This window comes from Notolabrus celidotus, chromosome 21, assembly GCF_009762535.1.
Source record: "Notolabrus celidotus isolate fNotCel1 chromosome 21, fNotCel1.pri, whole genome shotgun sequence".
In the NCBI taxonomy this organism is placed as follows: Eukaryota; Metazoa; Chordata; class Actinopteri; order Labriformes; family Labridae; genus Notolabrus; species Notolabrus celidotus.
In genome coordinates, this window is record NC_048292.1 from 2103731 (window position 1) to 2122378 (window position 18648).

At 41.5% G+C, this 18648-nt stretch overlaps 1 protein-coding gene across 2 annotated transcripts; it reads right to left on the reverse strand.

The window, feature by feature from the left end:
- Window positions 1–12516: 12516 nt before the first annotated feature.
- Window positions 12517–17728, reverse strand: atp5f1c (ATP synthase F1 subunit gamma). 2 transcript variants are annotated; one of them, XM_034673965.1, is made up of 9 exons: window positions 17632–17728; window positions 17089–17123; window positions 15359–15490; window positions 15057–15264; window positions 14763–14906; window positions 14615–14679; window positions 14375–14530; window positions 13027–13123; window positions 12517–12653 (listed from the first exon to the last, which is right to left on the reverse strand). In XM_034673965.1, the coding sequence occupies exons 1-9, from the start codon at window positions 17670–17672 to the stop codon at window positions 12650–12652; spliced, it is 882 nt and encodes a 293-aa protein (XP_034529856.1). In that variant the 5' UTR covers window positions 17673–17728; the 3' UTR covers window positions 12517–12649. The 2 variants fall into 2 exon arrangements, with proteins under 2 accessions (XP_034529856.1, XP_034529857.1); XM_034673966.1 differs by lacking the exon at window positions 12517–12653 and having other exon boundaries at window positions 13023–13123.
- Window positions 17729–18648: the final 920 nt, after the last annotated feature.

An 18648-nucleotide genomic window follows, 5' to 3' on the forward strand; every position in this document is an offset into this window, starting at 1 on the left:
AGCAGGCGGCCGGCTATCAGAGAGACCGCACTGCCCTCTAGTGTTTCGGCGGAGAATTGCTGCGCGACACGGACACACCGACGCACAAGTATGTGGGGCTCATGTCCGCGTCAGCCCCTGCTGCGTAGGGGAGACGCAGAAGTATAAATCAGCCTTAAGCCTTGAATCAGGTCACATCACTGAATCATTAGGGGTGACTTATAGGGCCCTAAATCTGTCTTTGAATCATCTTGTGTGTGGCCAACTTTAATACAAAGTGAATCATGATAATTGATTATTATCTGAAGCTTCAAACTGACTTGAATCCCTTTAATCAAACTCAGAATCTCTCCCCAAAAAACTGGAAGCCTTACCAAACATAAAACCTGTGGGATTACTATTTAGTTGCATAAATCAGCCAGGTAATGAGTGACAGTGTGAGCGGGTGGTTATACAAAATAGAGTCCAGACAGGGTGAGACAGCATCAGAGTCCTGTCCCCCTAGAATATAAACACAAATATTACATATTCCACAAAGACGACAAAAATGTGATCACAGCAGAATGTTTGAAAGCTGCTCTGGAGCCTTCGACTGTACGACATAATGGATTTATGAGTTTAATAAGAAGTTAAAGAGACATTCATGTTTCACATCCTGGCTTTTATTTATTAAACAATCAACAGGTTCATCTAAAGAAGTTGTCAAAAGGTGTGCTGATAGATTTAAAGACTTCCCTTTCTTTGACTAATGTTTGACGTTTTAAAGATGAAATTATGAATCAAGTACACAGAGGAGAAGAACTGAATGGCAGCATGTATGACTGCCTGAACACACACTTATGAATCAACACACTGACACACACACACACACACACACACAGACGTGTAAACACACATTGGGTTTTGGTTAGACGTGTGGTCTGGACAGGAAAGGGCCGGGGCCGACACACTCAGCGGGACACGGACCTCAGGCACTTCAAACCACACAAACACACACACACACACTGCCAGGCTTTCTCTACCCACCTATCCTGTTGCAGTGGGGGGTCGGAACCGGCCAGACACACACACAGGATCACACACATCCTCATATTCAAACACACACACACTGGGGTTGGCGGAAACTGGCAGTGACATGCTGTCGGGCAGCTCCGGCTCGCGGCTCTGAGGTTGGGCTGAGCCATCTATCATAGAGCTGAAACACCGAAACCAGAGACGTGAGTGACAGGGGATCACACACACACACACACACACACACACAGAAGAGGAGGAAGAAGTTTGTAAGTATTCTCACAGACAAAACTCTGACAAAAACAACGATACAGTCCGTCTGTGATAAACTTTCAGTGTGAGCTGAATCTGAGGAGGACGACAAACTCAACCATTCCACTGACCAAGGTGAACAGGTGAGCATGAATCAGCATTACACCTGATGGAGTTTTTCTGCTTCGTCACTATCAGTGTCACTTTTCTTACTGACTTGTTAAGTGGACACAAGTTTGAAACCAATTCCTCAAACCTTTACCTTCAGCTAACCTGGTTATTTTCATCTGTATCAAGTAATATCAGCAATGGGAGAAGAGAGAAGTGTTCAAACCATTCATTCAGTCTTTAATTAGTTAACCGGAGAAAGAAAAAGGATCCAAACTCGGCTTTTACGAAGACTTGTTCACGATCAGAAGACTTTTGTAGATTGAAAGTTCTGGTTTTGGGGCATTTTCGCCTTTATTGGATGGAGCAGAGAGTGGGGGAGGACATGCAGCAGATAATCAAGGCTGGGAGTTGAACCAGCCACCTCTGCAACGAGGACTAGCTTCTGTACATGGGGCGCATCTAGACTGCTAGGCCACCGCTGCCCCATCTTTGTAGATTTGAAGTAATCTGTGGATCTTAATGTGTTTGGATTACATATTTTACTGGACTTGGACGTGTTGCAGCACGGGTGTCATTGGACTTTCAACGTGTGTAACGTTAATGATAACTTCGGGAATTGTTGGATGAACTATCAGCGAAGTTAACGTCTTTGTTAGTTTGTCAGTTTTGAAGATTTCTCAGTCGTTGTGTCTTTATTGGGGGCGGCAGTAGCTCAGTCCATAGGGACTTGGCTTGGGAACTGAAGGGTCGCTGGTTCGGGTCCCAGTATGGACGAAGTTTGGCAAGTGGACTGGTGGCTGGAGAGGTGCTGGTTCACTTGCCTGGGCACTGCCGAGATGTCCTTGAGCAAGGCACCGAACCACCAACTGCTCTGGGTGCGCTGGTTGACGGCAGTATCCTCACTCTGACATCTCTCCCTAAAACATGTTCACTGCATGTGTGTGCATTGTATGTATATACCAAAAAAACTGTATGTGTAGCATGTCCAAATATAGCAGGAGTGAAAAAATTGAATTTCCCCCCTGGGGATTAATAAAGTACCTTTCTTTCTTTCTTTAACCTCTCCTGTTCCTTCTCTTCTGTTTCTGTCTCTTACCCCTTTTCAACCGAGGTAGTTTCAGGACAAGTTCGGAGCCGGTGCTCAATTGAGAAACAGTTTTTCGTGTTTCGACTGTGAGTGGACCGGCTCCCGGCCAGGAAACTGGCTCCAGAGCGGCTTCAACTCTTTGCTGGTCTAGAACCGCGAACCGCTTATGTCATGGGTGGCGGGCTGCCGTGATCGAAAACACAAACCAAACGTGTTTCCACCATTGTCCTGCAGCAAAAATAAAAGAGTCTAATGGATTCCAAGGCAAAGCAGCGGTCAGCCGAGGAGACAAGCTGCCGTTGTCCGCCATTGTTGTTGTTGTGAGGAAAAGTTAGCGCTAGCGCTGCTGGGAAAAGCGGCCATGTAAATCTGACGTCATGACGTGCCTCTTCCACGGGCTCGAGCGGGTGGAAAAACAAACAGGTGCAGTGCTGGTTCACACGTTCATCCAGCTCCGAACAAAAAGAGGTATCTGTGGCCTGTGTTTCAAACATTTTGGCTTCATTTTTTAAAGAGGAGTTGGAGATGTGTCATCCATCTTTATACGCAGTTAATAGCTGATACTTGATGTAGCATTTCAGCTAGTTTAGGTGACATATCTGACACTTTGGCTGTTATCTGAACAACAACTTTACTGTCATTTAAACATTTTCTTCTCAGCCCACATACGTAAAAACGCCGCTCTGCATGATGACAAACCAACACCTCCCCAGTCTGCATCCCTTCCTCTTCCTCTTCCTCCCTCTGAAGGCCTCACTCCTCTCTGAAACCCGAGCCGAACAGATTGATGGGCGGACGGGCCTCATTTGGACCAGGAGAAAAGTGGCCAGTTTAAGAGCTGCTGCTGTATTTTAAACGCCACGGGTGTTAAAGAGACTGATGAGCCTGCTGGAGGAGGCAGAAACGGTGACCCTCCCTCCCTCCTGAGTTGGTTTAAAGCCCAAATGGGAGACTGAGAGAGAAGAGAAGGAAGAACGGAGGAGGAAGAGGGAGGGAGGGAGGAGGGAGGAATAAATCTGCGTGGCGGCGGGAATCGATCGTTTCTCCCTCCCTTCCCGCGCTATCTCATCTGCGGGGGCTGAGAGAGGCAGAGCGGTTTAAACGATCCTGACCTTGTCCGACATAAATAGTCAGAAAAGTCCACGGAGCAGATAGCTTTGTGTAAGGATGGGGGAGGGAGAGGGGGGAGGAAAAAAAGAGGAAGCATTGAGATAAGAAAAGAAGGAGGGGGGTGAATGAGATAATGCTCCGGCGTTACTACATCAGAGTCCAGCCGACGCCGTGGGAAACAGCCTCGGCCTCGCTTCCTGTCTTCCCTCCTTTGGTCGCTATCTTCACCTCTTTTTGCCTCTCTGATCAGAAAAAGAGAAGAAGAGGAAGAGGAGGAGGAAGTGTTCCCTCTCATCTCTCCCTCCTGTGATTACCGTGGAGATGGATGGAGGGATGGAGAAAGCATCACGCTCACCAGGAGAGGATGTGTTTTAGAGAAAGAGAAATTCTTTTGCGTATTAAAAGGTAGACAAGTTCAGAATAAATATACAAAAAGCAGAAAACACACACCTTAAGTTATTAGTACATAAACCCTTACACTTTTAACTAGCCAGTAGAGCTTCCATGAATGTCTGTTCTGGACTCCTGATGGAGATGTCTCTTCAAATTTTCATCCTTCATTACTGATTACATAACCACAACACAGATCCATAAATTGAGGATATATGACAAGAAAACTGAAACGAAACAAAGCTAGAAGTATATCACATGAAAATAATGAAAGAGTGAGAGGGTTTAACACAGCCTGGAGGATTTCCAACAAAACAGAAGCAATGGTAAGAAAGAAAAAGGAATAAAGAAGTAGAGATAGAGGAGCTAACATACAAACTTTATGACTCTTTATTGCCACCACATTCACACACTGATGACAGAGGCTGCTGTGGAAAGTGTCCATCAGTATAAAGTGGACCCATTCACACACTGATGGTAAGGCCATCAGGAGCAATCTGAGGTTCAGTGTCTTGCCCAAAAACACTTCAGCACATGGATCTGGAGCTGGGATTGAACCACCAGCTTCTAGATTGACGGCCAAATTCCACCAGATCCGTGTCCGGTACGTCTCCGATCCGTCCCAGCACCGGATCTGATAGGTTTCTATTCTAGTCAATGTGTTAACTTCCACTGGATCTACTCCGTTGCGTTCCAGCTGCGTCTCATCTGGCAGGTCAGAGTCCTCTGGATCAGATACACAAGACTTCTCAGCTGCCATTAAGCTAAAGTTGAGGTCTGACCTTTTGTCTTAGAATTCTAATAAGGGGTTAGTCTGAGGAAAAAATGTTAAAATTCTGAATTTAAAGTCAGAATTGTTACTTTTTCTAATATTGTCTGATTTTATTTCACTTGAAGTCTTTGGCTCCATCTTAAAAGAAAGACAGACAAATGAACAGTGCCTGTGTTTTAAAAAAAATATCTGTTTGTGATCAGTAATTGCACTTATTTGCAAATCAGTTGCACCTTTTAAATTATTGTTTTTACATACTGTCTGTATATTTGCTCCAGATGATGCACTATTTATTTTGACGTAAGCTTCTGACCTCTTGGCCAGGTCACCCTTGTAAAAGAGGTCTTGATCTCAATGGGTTCTCATCTGGTTCAATAGAAAAAATAAATAAATAAAATTTTTCTTGGATTTGTAAAGCTCCTGTGAGTCTGTTTGTGTCGAATTTGGCGCCCCCTGTGGACAAAATGATACCTCTAATATCTTTGCTGACCTTGTTCTGTATATGTGTAAGTCACAGCCATTAAAAAATCACAATTAAGACATTTTCAGTCATCTTTTTAATAGTGTAGTTTGCTTTAGAAGTTAGTAAAGAAACATCTTTGTTCATTATAGTCTCATAACCGTTAAAAACTCCTTACTGGAGCTTTAATCCTGGAAAAAATTCAGTATAAGGATGATTTAAAGTGATAAGTAGAAAATAGCAAAGGTTAAAATGCAGCATTAATCAGTAAATAAATAAATGAGATGATTTAATACGGCCAGATTCATACAGGAATAAAATATAAAGAGATATAGAGAGTAAAATATTAAGATAATGAAGGGAAAGAGTGGAGGGTAAAGAAGAAGAGGAGGAGAACGTGTCCCCTCTGAAGCTCTCATCTCTCTCTCTCTCTCTCTCTGTGATTAGCATGCAGACGGATGGAGGGATGGAGGAAGTCAATTGGCTCCCGTGAAGAAGACGTGAGTGTTTTAAAGTCAGAAAGGAGCTCTTTTGTGCGTCGTCCTTTCTTCTGAGTGGAACGCTGCTGTACCTGACGCTGGTTTGTGCCCCGGGTAAAGGCAGAAATCTCGGCCTCCATTGTCACCTGTTCCTCTAATCATTTTCCGCCCTTCATGCCACAATGGAGGAGGGCGATAACGATAACGAGGTGAAGCTAATACAGAGCGCCGTCTGGGCCCCTGAACACAATGTTCAGATGTCTTCACTCATTCACACACACACACACACACACACACACACACACACACACACTCTCTTTAATGCAGGGATGTATGCACACGCTCACACACGTTCACTCTCTTTTCTTCAGGCACTCGCGCGCAAATGTTTGAGCCATTTAATTTTCACATCACTGTCTCGTTACGTTCACAGTTTCATCCTGAAACATAACAGAAGAATGAGAGTGAGAGAGTTTCCTCTCTCTCTGCTTTGTCAGGAACAGTCCGGTTAGTGGTTTATAACCTGCCGCTGGTTTGATTCCTGCTGTTCTGCAGCAAAATGAGAAGAACATGAGACAGTTCCTCGTCTCTAAAATCAACATTTGGTAGGATCTGGATTTATTTTCCAGGTTTGGGCCGTCGTTTTCATGTTTATGACGATGTTTTACTCACAGATAGTGTGAGAGTGACATTATTGGACAGAAATACAAGGTTTCTTCAACCTGCTGTCTCCATTTCATGCACAATCTTAAGACTAAGGATTAATCTAATCAGTATTGACACATTATTTTTGCACGACGATTGTAGTTCCACCTGTTTTCCTTTCCTTCGTGCACACAAACACAATTTACAAAAGCCAATCATACCTGCTAAAAGGTGCAGATATCAACAAATTGGTGGCTTTAATATTAAATTGTAGTGTCTCAAGCCTCTCCACATAAGTTCCTGGGACTTTTAAGATACAGGGATACAATTACTCCAAGTTCCTCCCATGGTTCCTCCTCTGTAGGGTAACTTTGTGCAGTGGAAACGTCACTTTAGAGATGCAGTGTTGGTAGAACTGATCACCATAACTGTGGAAACAAGGTTCAAACTGCAGTTTAAGGAACGCTTTTTGACCCTAAGGTGCAAACAAGTGTGCAAATACAGACTGTATGAAACAGTGACATCACCTATTGGTTTTAAAAGAGGCATTACACGGCAAAAAAGTCAAAACTAAGCACATTTATTTGTCTTATTTCTTGTAAAAAATGTCTAATTAGACTTCATAAAATCCTAATTCACCGCACAAGTTCAGATATATCCCAAAACAATAAGGCCTGAGTTGAAAAATTCTGCCAATGAGGTAAGAAAAATGTTCTTGATATGTTTCATGAAATTAAAAATTTGCAACATTTTTAGAAACTTTAGGAAATTTTACTCCATAGATCTTTTGCGTGTAATATCTTAAAAATACAACATTTGTCTGGACTTGGAAGTAGAGCTGGGCAATAGACCAATAAATTCAATAAATTAAATTTGTGCTTCAGGATGATTTAAAAAATGAAACTCATTTTAATAAGTAGCATAAGTTAGTGTAATGCCTGTTTGAGTCTTTTCTTTGTCATTTAAAGTTTTTTTAAGAGAAGAAGAAAAATCAATTCGATCAAGTTTGGTGAATGTGCTCATATTAAGACTAATACAACATTTTTTTACTACAAATAAGACAGAAAGACTCATTTAGTTTCACGTTCATGGAGTGTATGAAGCCCAGAGTTGGTGGTCACCATATTGGAAAAGCTGACAATTATCTTAGGGCTAACCTAAAACCAGGCAGAGAGGTGGAGTTGAAGCCAACAGCTGCAAAACACCCACCTGTCAGTCAAACTCAACTCTTCATCTCCTTCTATCTCTCAGCAGATGTGTGTCTAACATGAGTCTGGTCCTGCTGGAGGTTTCTGCCTGTTAAAGGAAGTTTGTCCATGCCACTGTAACTTGCTAAATGCTGCAAAGTGCTCTGCTCATGGTGGATTAAGATGAGATCAGACTCAGTCCTGTCTGTAAGAGGGGACTGGATCTGATCCTGTCTTGTGATTTGGTGCTTTATAAATAAAGACTGATTGATTTACTGATTAACTTCATCAAAACAGATGAGTTGTATAAAGTTAACTTCCTGTGAAGCTGTCATGATTAATAACGGAGGTAAAGAAACACTTCAGCAGGCCTTTCAGTTTGGGCTCTTTCCTCAGAGACAGCCTCTAGTGGACACTCAGGGAACTGCAGCTTCTGCACTTCCAAGAATAATGACTTCAGACTTTACATTTCAGATATTGTGAGAATTATGACTTGACTTTTCTTGAGATATTAAAACATTAAACCTTTTAATTAATTGTGTATTTTTGACAGCTTTGCAAAGCCTGACATCTTTGATTTTAAACTGATGAAGAGAGGATAAAAAGGAGCTCAAATCAGCCCCAAAGAGCTCTCCTAACTCAAGTTTAACCTCATGAGTTCATTTAGTTTATTATTTGCTTTGTAACTTAAACTTTCCTAGAGAAAAGCTGTAATTTCTGACACAAAACAGCCTTAATATTGTATTTTTGACCCTGTGACAGTCGGTGTTAGGAGCAGTGTGTTGAATCCTGACACATAGCTCAGACGACTTCTAAAGGAAGGATTCATGGACTGAATTATTGTGCAAAATTGACAGTTTTTCATCCAAGGAACTAGACAGAGAAGAGAATGAATGCTGCAGAGACACCTCCAGACTTCATACCACCCCGTCTCAAAGCAGACTGAACCTCTGAGCTCTGATAAGACTTTTCTCCGGACCTCCCGCTTCCTATTTCTCCGTTCCAGCGAGACCCTGCATCGACTTTTCCACAAAATAAACATTAAAAACGACAGAAACAAACAGACAATCTGCTCTCATCTCTCACTGTTGTGACCTAGACTCTGCAGAAAGTCTCCCCCCTCCTCCTCCTCCTCCTCCTCCTCCTCCTCCTCTTCCTCCCTCACCCCTTCCTCACCCTCGTCTACGTGATGTGGAGTTCAGGGTATGTGCGGCGCGGGGGAGAGACGAGGAGGCTGCTGCTCTCTGGCTGCGTTTATCAGAGTCTGGCATCGCTGTAATTTCAGTGTTCAGATGCAATCGCTCCCCTCTCCCCTCAGGAGTAAACAATAACAAGCACAAACACAATAGACAAACAAGGCCTGCAGGACATGTATGCACACACACACATACACACACACATTCATGCACACACAGAGGATTCGGACACACAAACAATAATAAATGCAAACCACAGACCACAGCTCGTGTCCTGATTTGTGTCTTTATTCTGGAGGAAACCATGAATCTGACTTCTGCTCGGCGTTAATTTGAGAAACCACATCTTCATCGTGAAGACTCTGACCTCAGATCGGACGATTTGTCAGGATGAAGACGTTAAATCGACCAAAACTAAACCCTCTCTGGTTTAGCTGGATGTGACATGTGGCTGTAAAACACAGTAAACACTCCTGCTGAGTTTGACTCTTCATGCAGGTCGGTCCTGAAGATGAGGAGACGTCTCATCTCTTATCAGACAGCACCACCTGGTGGACACTTTGAGTACTGCAGGGCTCAGACTTAAACTGAGAAGATGAGGATGCTACTTTTTGTTTTTGCAGAAAGTGTCACAATTTGTCGGCTTCTCTTTTTGTTCCTGAGCTCCTGTGTGAGGGAAGTTTTAGGGAATGTATTTATTGCAGCACAGCGCAAAAAAAATCTGTGTTTATTACTGACTTGTTGAAGCAAAGTTTGCAGATATCTGTCAAAAACATGTACCAAAAATTTTAAAAACATACTTCTTTTATTAAAGGCCCTGTGAGGAGTTTTGAACTGGCTTAGAAACAGACTGAAAATGATACCGATGCCTCTTTATGACCTTCAATAGCAAACAAGACCATCAGCAGCAACACTGATACCTTCTCTGTTGTCATTTTGAGTGCCTGAAACCGCCCTGAGGGGGTAGGTGTCAGACCAGATGATGGACATCTCGCTTCAGAAACAGCCTTTAGTTGACTGTTTTCATGGAAACTAATCACATTGCCTGATAAAGTTGACTGTTAAAAGACAACAGGATGAGGTTTTTGTTGAAAACATTACTTTTGCATGTATAGGACAAGAGATAAGAAGCATCACTTTGTCCACAATGGGGCGCCAGAATCGATACAAAACAAAAGTTCCTCACAGCAGCTTTAAAGTAAGAAACTGCAGGGACAATATGAGGCATGCTTTTAAAAGAATTGGACGGATTTTAAGTCAAATTTAAATCACAAAATCAGTTTCAGGAGTAAGTTAAAACAAATATCAAACTTGATTCTGGACAAATTCACAAAACTGTGCTTTTAAACTCAACTCTCGTCAAAGTTTGGTCATGACAGTTTCACCTTTTTAAAATCTCAGCTGCTTAAATCAGAGAGGACAACAAATCTCACCCCCCATGTTCCCTCATGTCTGTAAGTCCCCCCACTGAAGAGCTCTCATTAACGTCTGTTATAGTAGCTACCCTTACAGACAGTTTGGCCTTGTGGTAAAGTCGTGCGCCCCATGTACTCCTAACAAGTCCTAACAAGGACCAAAAAATAGACCACATCACTCCAGTTCTTAGATCTCTACACTGGCTTCCTGTCTGTCAGAGAATAGACTTTAAAAACCTGCTGATGGTTTATAAAGACCTGAATGGTTTAGGCCCAAAATACATTGCTGATCTGCTACTACTTTATGAACCACCTCGACCTCTGAGGTCATCAGGTTCTGGTTTGCTTTCAGTCCCTAGAGTCAGAAGGAAACATGGTGAAGCAGCGTTTAGTCATTATGCTCCACATATCTGGAACACACTCCCTGAAAGCTGCAGGTCTGCTCCAACTCTCACCTCTTTTAAATCAAAGACTAAGACTTTTTTATTTGCCACTGCCTTCCTATCTTAGATTATTTTAACTCTCTTTAAATTAAAATTTTAATGTAATTTTTAATATATTTCTAATTTTCCTTTTCTTTTCTGTTTTATCATATTTGTCATTTTAATTGTGTTCTTTTATGCCTGTCTGAATGTCTCCAATGCTTTTAATGTTTTAATGTAAAGCACATTGAGTTGCCCTCGTGTATGAAATGTGCTCTACAAATAAAGCTGCCTTGCCTTGCCTTGCCTACTCCATGGAGACGACGTCACCGTCCCATTTCTCCACAGGTAGCTGAGTGCGCTTGGATACACTCACAGTTTGGTGATGTTTTACAAAGGTACGCTTCTGTATATACTTTATTATTATCTTATTTTATTTCATCTTTATATTATTTGTATTTAAATATCATTTTATTCCTACTTCTATTAATATCTAACTTTCTTACATGCTGTTTATTAGAGCTCTGTAATGCCCCCAGGATAAAGAAAGTATTTCTGATTCTGATTTCTGTAAAAAGGTAATTCTCTACTCTGAGGTTTGATCTCTTTATAAACTAACTTCTTACGTTATTTATTGAAGTGGACCTCCTCACTGCGGACACATGATGAAGCTTGAAAACATACAGTTAGACCATCATATTTTTACGATATGAATAAAAATATTAAGTTACATTTGTGTCTTTCTTAAATTGAAATGTCTTCATTCATAATTTTTTTAAAGAAAGAAAGGTACTTTATTGATCCCCAGGGGGGAAATTCAATTTTTTCACTCATGCTATTTTGGACATGCTACACATACAGTTTTTTTGGTATATACATACAAATGCACACACATGCAGTGAACATGTTTTAGGGAGAGATGTCAGAGTGAGGATACTGCCATCAACCAGCGCACCCCGAGCAGTTGGGGGTTCGGTGCCTTGCTCCAGGGCCCCTCGGCAGTGCCCAGGCAGGTGAACCAGCACCTCTCCAGCCACCAGTCTACTTGCCAAACTTCATCCATACTGGGACTCGAACCGGCGACCCTTCAGTTCCCAAGCCAAGTCCCTATGGACTGAGCTACTGCCGCCCCAAGAAAGTTATAACCGTCTTACTTATTTTTTTCTATTTTAGTGCCTTTATCATCTTCAACTTTTATCCTTACCCTTGTTTATTTTAACTATTAACATTCTTGTTATTTTTATTCTTTAACTTATTTTTAATTACATGCATTTTATTGTTGTTGGTGTGCATTCATCTCTCCTTCAAAATCTACATTTGAAGAGTTAATTTGCAAAAACAGATAATTCTGTTTCTATACATTTTCAGAAAACACATTTCTTAATATACATATAGAATAAAGTTACATTTTTAAGTTTTTAAAATGTCATTTTGACTTAGTCAAAGCCACCCAACTTCAGTTGATTGATAATACCTAAAGCAAGCAATAGAAAAATGTTTTTTGAACTTTTTAAAGTGATTTATCTGTTTTTGCAAATTGACTATGTCGCCATTATTTTACTTCTGCTTCTTTCTTGTTTTTATATTTTAAAGCACTTTGAAATGCATTTTACTTGTATGAGAGGTGCTTATATGACGCTTGATCGATTGGAGGAACATGACGACTTCAAGGTGTTAACTCTGCCTCCAAATTCCCCTGATTTCACCCCATTTGAGCTTCTGCAGGATGTGCATCAAACCAAAGTCTGATACACGGAGGCTTTGAAACTTACAGACGCCACAGCACACCTTCAGAGGTCTGGAGGTGTACATGTCTCAGAGGAAGGCAGGTGATCATGTGATGTCTGATGGATGCATTTCATCTCTTAGAGAATAAATAACACACTTTTAAAGTTTAAAGACTTTAAATCCGAGGGAAGAACGCCACAGAAGAGAACATTTCTCTTTCTTGGTCATCAGGGTTTATTGTGAGAGAGAGAAACACATACAGGAAGAGAAGCTGAGGAATCAGTGAGAGGTTTATTCTCCTTATATATTTTACAAATAGAAGCACAAATGTTCATAGACTCTCGACGACACCGGTCTGAAGTACTCTGAAGAGCTGGAGGCAGAGGAGACGAAGAGTTCACCCGTTTATCTGCAGAGAGAGAGAGAAACACAGAGAGGTGAGGAGTCGACTCTAACAGGAGGAAATCTGCAGCTACACCTCCACAAGTCTTCACTAAACGATCACTCGCTTCTATTCTTCTACTCAGAGATCCCAACACTACAGTCTGCTCTACAGCGTTACCTCCTCTGTTTAAAACACGCTTCAGGTCCTGAGCGAGGCAAGAGAGTGAGGACGAGGTCAGAGAGTTAGACACAAGAGAGAGAGAGAGCGACAGCTTTTTGGATATTTTCACACAAAAAGAAAAAAGACGTGCGTGGATGAGAAAGGAGGAAGAGAAGAAGGAGGAGGTCTCAGAGGTCAGAGGAGGATAATGAGCAGAGAGAGAGAAAGAAAGACTTACAGAGCGGCGGCTCCGGAGATGATCTCAATGAGCTCCTTGGTGATGACGGCCTGTCTGGTACGGTTGAAAGTGAGGGTCAGCTTGTCAATCATCTCAGCTGGAGGAGGAGGGAGAGAGGAACACGTCAGTCACATAATGCGCAAATATAGATACTCAAATGGTTCGAACCTCTGGGGGTTTTTAGAGCGAATATTCGATTGTCATTTTGGAGCAATTTTGACAGCCCTACTACATACTGTCTGTTCTGTTTGATCTGTGTTGCAGGATGCTGGGTCAGACGTCATTGGATTTCCTGTTTCAAACAGTGGAAGTAAACAACGACCGAGCTGATGGAGAAACTGCTTCTTTAGCATTCACTAATGGTGAGTGGTTTGTATGGAATTCAATAACTTTCACATTACTCCAAAACGGAAAGAAGGAAAAAGAAGAAGCAGCAGAACGAGCGCTGAGCATTGTGGGAAACAGTACATGAGGAAGACTGGTCCGATGCATGCTGTGATATTTTCCTGAATCAGTAGACATTCAGGGAGCTTTGACTTACTGCAGATTTTGCTCTTGTTCACTTACTGCTTACTGAATTTAGGACAAATCAGTACGTACTGCTAGGATAGTAGGAGGTTTCGAAAACAGCCTACATGCTAGCTTCAAACGCACCAGCCTGCCTACCCACCCACAGCCTGGATCCATTAGAGCCTGGTTTATACGAACAGACGGAGCCTTTGAGACGTGTTGATGTGGGAGAGGAAGATCTTATCACTTGAGAACCATCATTAAAGATTCTACTTCTCTTATCGGCCGCCATCGACTGAACCGAGCAGAAACAGACTTCAAGACATGAAATCAGACGCAGCGATGTCATCGCCCAACTGTTGCATTAAAGCCATCGGGTGTGAGGGTGAATACTGTAGACCGTATGAAACATGGACTTAGTGGCATCATGACGTCGCCACATTAGAAATGCTGACTCCTCCTAATTTGAGACTAACCCTTGAAACTGGAAAAAAGATGGAGCTGAGTAAATTTGGCTTCACTTTTCAACACCAGAGGATTCCTCTGTGTTTCTTTACACTGCTGTCTCCATCCTAAATGAAATGACGCCCTCATGGTTAGCCTGATATAACTCCTGTTTACCTCCAAGCAGGATCAGATGCCACTAAACAAACCCCCCCCCCCCCTGCTTTAAAGAGGAATTTAAAAGTAGACCAGGACAAGACTTCTATATCTGACATCTTCTCTTCTGGACGGCGTGATAGAAAGAGAAGTTCAGTCTCTTCTTCGTTGGTTTCCCTGTAGAAGTCCAGCAGCATGTTTGTGATATTTATTAAACATGTGGATATCGATGTCTTACAGGCATTCTTGCTGGCGCTGTCCATGGCGGTCATCCTGGCGCTCTGCTCGCTGGTGGAGGACTCCCTCATAGCCAGATAGATGATGTTGACCATGGCGAACTCCTGGTAGTTCCTCAGCACATCAGCATCGATGTCATCGTACACGCCCATGCTCTCTGTGAAAGCGAACACACGATCAATAACTCTGATCACACCTTCAGAAGAAGAAGAAGAGGAGGAGGAGGAGGAGCGGGATCTACCTGCGTTAGCGACGGACTCGTCGGAGTACAGAGGCTTCCTGTCAGTCTTGTATGAGATCACGGACCTGCAGAAGAGGAAAGGAGGAGGGTTACTCTCAGTCTTACGACGTGACAGGTTCCTGCAGAAGAAGAAATGAGAGTCTCTCACCTGAATCTGTTGAAGATGACGGATCCCTTGTCGAACTCGTATCCGGAGTTCAGCAGCTCGGTGGCGACGATTGAGGCGTCGGCGAAGCTCGGGGGCTTACGGCCCATCTCCTTACAGTTCAGCATGATGTGGCTTCCATGAGTTCTGAAGAGGGAGACAAACGTTAAGAGTCAGATTCAGTAACTTAGATTCATGATTCACTCATTCACTGATGTTCTGATGACTCCGTCTACTCTGAAAGTTGGAAGTTGAAGCCAAGCCGTCCAACCTCTGAGGCCCCGTGTCCGTCCGTACCTGTGCAGTATACCTCTCAGCTTGTCCCCCACATTGACCACCATTACTTCCTTCCCGGCTCCGGTCAGAATGGCGATCTCGCTCTTGATGGCCTTGGCGACGTTGGAGTGGATGGCTCCACAGAGTCCACGGTCAGAAGTCACGCCGATGAGCAGGTGCTTGGCGGCTTTTTCCTCCGGGACATTGATCTCGGCCTTCTCGTACAGAGCTGCAGAGAGGAGAGGAAAGGAAACACGGGACTCTTTAGTTTAGACTCAGAACAGTTTGAAATTGATGTGGAGGTGACGTTTACGTGTACGTACAGAGAGCGCCGGTGCCGTAGACTCTGGCGGGCTTCAGCTGCCTCTCAGCACGGGCGTACTTGGCAGCGGCCACCATCTTCATGGATTTGGTGATTTTTTGGATGTTCTTGATGGACTTCAGCCGGATGGTGACTAGAGAGAGACAGAAGCAGAGATCAGTTAGATAAATATTCATCAAAGACCCTTAAAGGAGCTTTAAGAGAGCTTGAATTTATCACTCATGATACGTTAACAAGATGAAAATGTTTGTGGCAGACCGCTGGATATTCAAAATCCATGATGTTCCCCCTCACTCTAATATGTTCAATACAAGTAACGCATTCCTGTGAGAGGCGGAGTTAGACAGTAAAGGGGCGGAGCTTGGTCACCAACATGCAACAGGTGTTCTGTGTGTAACAGCTGTTTCCTATTTAAGGTTTGGTTAACAGCTAAGTGTCTTTATCCTCATTTGGCGAAACGTCGGACACTTTTAATGAGACGTTTCAAGATGCAGTTCAGTCCAATGCGCCTGTCATTAATGGTGCATTCAGGGAGTGTCGTAAAAATCCAATACAGCCACAGAAATGTGTTTTCTTTGTACATAACTTGCCGTAAGGATCACTCCAGTGTGTAGCAGCTTTTCCTTACTCTAGTGCAGGGGTTCCAAAAGTGGGGGGGGTCACGAGACACAAATGGGGGGGGTCTAGGATGTCTTCCAGAATGTTTTTTTTTTTGTAAGTTATCTAAAAGTATTGATTATTTATTTTTGTTTTCACTTTTTTCTTATAGTTTCTTTTTTCTTATTGTTATTTTTTTTATTGTGTTTTTTCTCTTCACTTTGTTGATTTTGTGTTACTTATATACAATTTGTTAACTTGTGGTGAACAAAGAAATACTAAAACAATGCAATAAAAAAAAATTTAATGACAAAAGTTGTCTAAAATTAGTAAACTTTACCCATTATAGTAAAAAACAGGAGCTAATCTTGAAATAAAACCTTGAAATAATAGAAAATGTAATTAGTAGATCAGCAGGGACAGCATATTGGTGGTGGAGTGACCGCTAATTTATTGAACTTATGAAAAGTTGCAGATTTAAACACTTGAATCCAACCCTGAGACCATTATCTGATCGAGTGCATGAGGAAATATTTGGAATAAAACTACAAAGAGCATTGGAGCAAAACAGATCTGCAAATATGTCAACTTTTCTGATATTTAATCATCAATTTGAGGTTTTTATTGGACGTTCCTGCTGCTCTCTTCAGACATTAACTCAATATTAATTTGTGTTGTGCACTAGTAAATTTAAAGACTTCACCTAGGGCTTACAGACCAGATAAGTCCTCCAGAGATTAACCAATCAAACTAAATCACATTAAAATATCCAGCTTTCTAACCATCTTACATTTCTCCTTTAACATTTCTCTTAAACTATTTGTCCTCTAGTGTTGTAGCGATCACCTTCCACCAAAATAAACCACCCTCAATGAGAAGAGGTCAAAGTATTTTCAGCTGTGGACTAAAAGATGGAACTTGCATGTAGATTTTATGCAGAGAAATACACAAAATAAGAATAAAAGTCATGTTTTTCTGCTTTTACATGCGGTTACCTGCAAAATGCATGCACAGAATGAATGCACATGATGTATATTTTGCAGTTCAGTTGTCATCAGTTGGAGTAAGTGTCTTATAACATGTTGTTTTGTTGTTTCTTGTCAGTAAAAGGGAGAGAAACACTAAAGTACTTACTGTCCTTCAAGGTGGCCATGTTCCTGACCTGCCCACTGTGAACACAAACAGAGCAGGTTAGCTTTAGCAACATGTATCATCAATAAGAAGCAGAGTTATAAATGAAGTTTTGCAGATAAAGAAGCTTTTAGTGAAAGTCAGTGAGTTTAAAACCTGCAGGATTTTCACCTCTTAGCTTCATTTAGCTAGTAATGCTGTGATGGTTGGTCCTAAATGAAGCTAAAGCAGTTATAAATGAGTGTTATGTGTGTATTAACTTATAAATAATGTCTTCACAGTCCTTCTGTGTGATTTTTGGACTCTTTAGATAACTTTAACCTGCAATGTCAGCCACTAAATGTCATCTTAGCTAGCATTAGCTTCAGCAGGTTGAGCTGTCATTCATTAGCTGCGGCCTCCACGTTAGCATGTCCTTGTGTTTAACAGTTCCATGCATTACAGAGCAGAATAAACACATTTAATATATTCAAATATCTTCATGGAGTCAGTTTAAAAATGTTACATTAAAGATTAAAGAGAAAGTGTTTCAATATTTGAGTTTACCATTGTGGGGAGAACACCAACGCGCTGGTCCTGGCGAACATGGTTACTCCTATGAAGGTCAGACGCACAGGACTGCGCAGGCGCGAGTTAAAGGCAAAATGGACGGATGATGGATTTAGGGACTGACAGAAATATCGTAATAATGAGTTTGAGGCGAATGAACGCGCGATAGCACAAAACACAAGGCATGATCCTTTGATAGTTTCATTGTTTAATACAAGTTAGTCCGGTCACTCATAAAAAGCAACACTTATAAAGTATATTTACCTTTAGTTTGCCCTAATATTTAATTTCTAGCTGTTTTCTTATGTAAAAAGTTAAAGAAATGTAGAGAAGTAGTGTTCAGAGTACAGATACAAAACCTGCAGCTTCTCATAAATAAAAGTAATAATAAGAATAATCTTTATTTATATAACACTTTTCAAAACAGGGTTACAAATTGCTTTACAAATAGGAAAGAAAGTAAAAGACAATAAAAGAGAAATGTGAGGAAGACGATGAAATCTTTTTCTTCCCACAGGCCGTCACACTGATGAACACTTAACACTGTGTCATTAACTACCTCATGGACAGAGCCACCTTCAACCTTGCACTATTGCACATTATCATGTTGTCTATTGTTTCTTTTATTGCACTCGTGCCTTTTGTACTTATATATACATATTTTATATATATTTTATTAGTACTTGATTTTGAGTGTCTGTCTATTTATGTTTGTACAGGCAGTATGCAAAAATACTGGAGTCAAATTCTTTGTATTCTGGAGATACATTGTGATTAAAGTTTTTCTGAAAAAGAATAATAATAGTAATAGGGAGGTGACAGCAAAAACTAATGACAGAAAGGAAGATTAAAAAAAAGGTTAATACAAGAGGAAGTTGGAATATTTGCTCTCATTATCATTTTCAAATACGATTACAACTGTTTATTAAGATAATAGAAACATATCTGTTTAGAAAATCATTACAGATTGTCCCAAAACTCATATTATTGTTATTACTGTATATATATATAGTC

Coding starts and splice junctions, on each gene's coding strand:
- atp5f1c (XM_034673965.1), bottom strand. CDS start 17,672: ATGTTCGCCAGGACCAGCGCGTTGGTGTTCTCCCCACAATG. Junction 14,907..15,056: donor CTGAGAGGTATACTGCACAG/GTACGGACGGAC, acceptor CTCCCTCTTCAG/AACTCATGGAAGCCACATCA. Junction 14,531..14,614: donor CGAGTCCGTCGCTAACGCAG/GTAGATCCCGCT, acceptor TCGCTTTCACAG/AGAGCATGGGCGTGTACGAT.